The sequence below is a fragment of the Helianthus annuus genome, chromosome 9 (genome assembly GCF_002127325.2).
Source record: "Helianthus annuus cultivar XRQ/B chromosome 9, HanXRQr2.0-SUNRISE, whole genome shotgun sequence".
Taxonomy (NCBI): Eukaryota; Viridiplantae; Streptophyta; class Magnoliopsida; order Asterales; family Asteraceae; genus Helianthus; species Helianthus annuus.
In genome coordinates, this window is record NC_035441.2 from 118,825,813 (window position 1) to 118,828,658 (window position 2,846).

Sequence of the window (2,846 nt, forward strand, 5' to 3'; positions counted from 1 at the left end):
GAGCTCGGGATCGAAAAGTAAACATGCTTAATTCTAGGCTTAAGATCGGCTCGGGCTCGATCAAGCTCGGCTCATTTTAAGCTTTTTCGCGAGCCGCCTGGCTTGTTTGCACCGCTAGTTATCCTTATCCCACTATGTTATCTAGTTCTAGAGCGACCATACCATCCAAAAATCTAGTAATTCCGTCTCTTTAGTAAATTTACAAATTACTAGTACTTACTAGAAAAGTAATCAAAACTTACGACAATCAAAAGAAAACCACAAAAAAAAAAAAAAAAAAAAAAAAAAAAAAAAAACCGCTATCATTTTTCTTCATTTTATACAGTCCACTGGTTCTTCTGGCCGAGAATTACAGACGAAGACTGTGTTTATCTTCGTCTTCCTCATGGCAATGGCGTCCCAGATTCCCACATTCCGTAAGGTTACCTTTTTTTAATTTCGAAATTTGTAGTGAATTTTAGTGGTTCTGTAGCTAAGGATCAGGCTATTTCTTTGTGGATTATGGAATAAAACAGGCACAGATGATCGTGTGCAGGAAGAAGGAGAAAGGACGAGACCAAAACTACCCCTATAAAGTCATCGAAATTACTCCTCCACCTAGAAACCTTGGCATTCGCTGTTTTCCATCTGTATGCATCCCCTTTTATAATATTAATAATATGTTTGGATCTTATATATTAGGTTTAAAATTGACTATTATTTATGTTGGTAATTAGGAGTGAGTGTCAATTTGTTGGTTTGGATTCTATTTTTTTAGATGTAGATATTTTTTTTAGGGTTGGATAGATTCAATTTTAGCATCTGCAGAATAGAGAAGAGAACTGGACTGCCACAACTTGTTATACTGTTAACTGGATGTAGGGATTGATCAATCCACTCATCTCGTTTTCAACTAGATTGAAATCGAGTATATTGGCTTGTGTGTCTGCATTGATATATTGGTTTGTTAGTTCATGTTACGCCTAATTTTTTTGACAGCAAAAGCGTGGTTAAGCCAGGTGTTGCTCTATGTACAACCAGATAAGCTTTATTCACAACCAGAAGCTACATCTCTCTCGTCTATTTTACATATCAATTTTTAATCAAGTAAATCTTTCGTAATTTCTTCATCCTTTGGTTGTTTGTTACTACATATCCGCCTCCTACAAACCCTAATTAATTTTACCCGATTTTGACTCAGAAGTATGAGGCACCGCCTTAAGCCTTGGTGCGTTTTCCCTACTGCCTCACGCGTGCCTTGTAAAACCAAGATGGGTAGTTTAGTATATCTTCATCAAACTAAGAGGCTGTTTGGCAACTTCTGAATTGTTAAGTGCTGAACCATTAAGAGCCAGTATAATGCTTAACCGTTCAGAGGCAAATGTCTGACTAATTCAAATTAGAGGTCTTAACCATTCAGACTCAGTATAATGCTTAACCATTCAAAAGCAAATGTCTGAACCATTCAGACATCTGCTCGCGAAACAAACAGTCTAAACCATTATCTTTGTCTGAATTTTTATTTTTGTATGATTTCTCCAACAAATACCGAATCCTGGTAATTAGCGATGCTAGTTACTAACTTGAGCTCTTGTTTAATTTGTCGATAACATTGAATTTGGTGGAATGGAGTCACGAATTCCATTTGATGAGGTCCCATATCATACATTGTTTATCTTGATGGAATTGATATCCGCTCGAATGATTAGTTCATTTCCATTCACTGCAGCTACAATGGATATAATTATTTGAACCTAAATATACTTTAAGGGGTAGCTTTCATGCTTAAATGATTGTACTCACTAGTCACTACTCTAACCTCCCAAAGCCACTAACTAACTACCCGTGCTTAAACTATTGTACGCTAACCACCAAGATCACTCTTAAGCATAGCCCTTCTTTCAATGTTATAGTATTACTACGGCTATTATTATCTAACTAACTTTTGTTTATTAGTACTAATTATCATTATTATTACTACTGCATTTACAGTACTATAATTATTTATATTAATTATTGTAATTATAAATTGCAGCAGGGTACAAACTTAACACTTCCAGAAGATCTTTCAACCAACTCCACCTTTACCATACACACCCTTTACATCTTCTGCCCAACATTTTTTTCTATATATTTTAGTTTAGTTATTTTTTTTTTCAATGATATTACATTTTATTTTATGTTAATTTAATTTCAGTCCACTAATTATAATTATCTGCATTTATGTCTATGATGCATGAGCTAATATTTGTGTGATGGCAGAACTTGCAGTGTGGAGATGGTGTGACAATCGAAGGTCAGAATTACACGATTTCAGCAGTGACACATAGATACCAGCTCCGGAAAGGTAAATATGAACCTAGTGAGAAGAGGCTCGATGTCCTTTCCACCGGAAGATACATACTGAATTTATATTTGGAAAACCTATTAGATCAATCTTAAAAAGAACGAAAAAAATTTGTAAAATTCTAGTTTGAGAGTCCTATCGAGTAGTATCACTATCGAGCAATGTACAAGTTTCACCATGTACAAGATGCCATCTTATCATTACTACAAGTTTATTCACCTGTTGCTCTCTTAGTTTACACTTTACAATGAAAACTTCTGTTGCAAAGAAACACACTCCTTGACATGTTTTTATAAATAAGTTAATGTATTGATTATTCCACATACTTGCTTTCTGGTTAGCCAAATTTTTGGTCCAACTGGGATCAAGGATTATGAGTTTGAGACTTCATTTTATGAACATTTGTTTGTAATTAACCTGTTTTAAAAACGGTCTGATTATCACTTGTCTCTGTCATCCTTTAAAAGTTTTTTCAGGGATTTCATTTTTCATCCAAATCAATGAACGGTTAATGAATGAT

General features: G+C 34.6%; 1 protein-coding gene across 1 annotated transcript; it reads left to right on the forward strand.

Moving 5' to 3' along the window:
- The first annotated feature begins 259 nt into the window (after window positions 1-259).
- Window positions 260-2,550, forward strand: LOC110878341. Its single transcript, XM_022126640.2, has 3 exons — window positions 260-421; window positions 516-629; window positions 2,242-2,550. Exons 1-3 carry the CDS (start codon window positions 386-388, stop codon window positions 2,419-2,421), a joined length of 330 nt encoding a protein of 109 aa, XP_021982332.1. The 5' UTR covers window positions 260-385; the 3' UTR covers window positions 2,422-2,550.
- Window positions 2,551-2,846: the final 296 nt, after the last annotated feature.

Bases quoted from the DNA above. Each gene is read 5' to 3' on its own strand.
- LOC110878341 (XM_022126640.2), top strand. From the start codon at position 386: ATGGCAATGGCGTCCCAGATTCCCACATTCCGTAAG. The intron at 422-515 runs GTTACCTTTTTT...GGAATAAAACAG, and splicing joins AGATTCCCACATTCCGTAAG to GCACAGATGATCGTGTGCAG. The intron at 630-2,241 runs GTATGCATCCCC...GTGTGATGGCAG, and splicing joins GCATTCGCTGTTTTCCATCT to AACTTGCAGTGTGGAGATGG.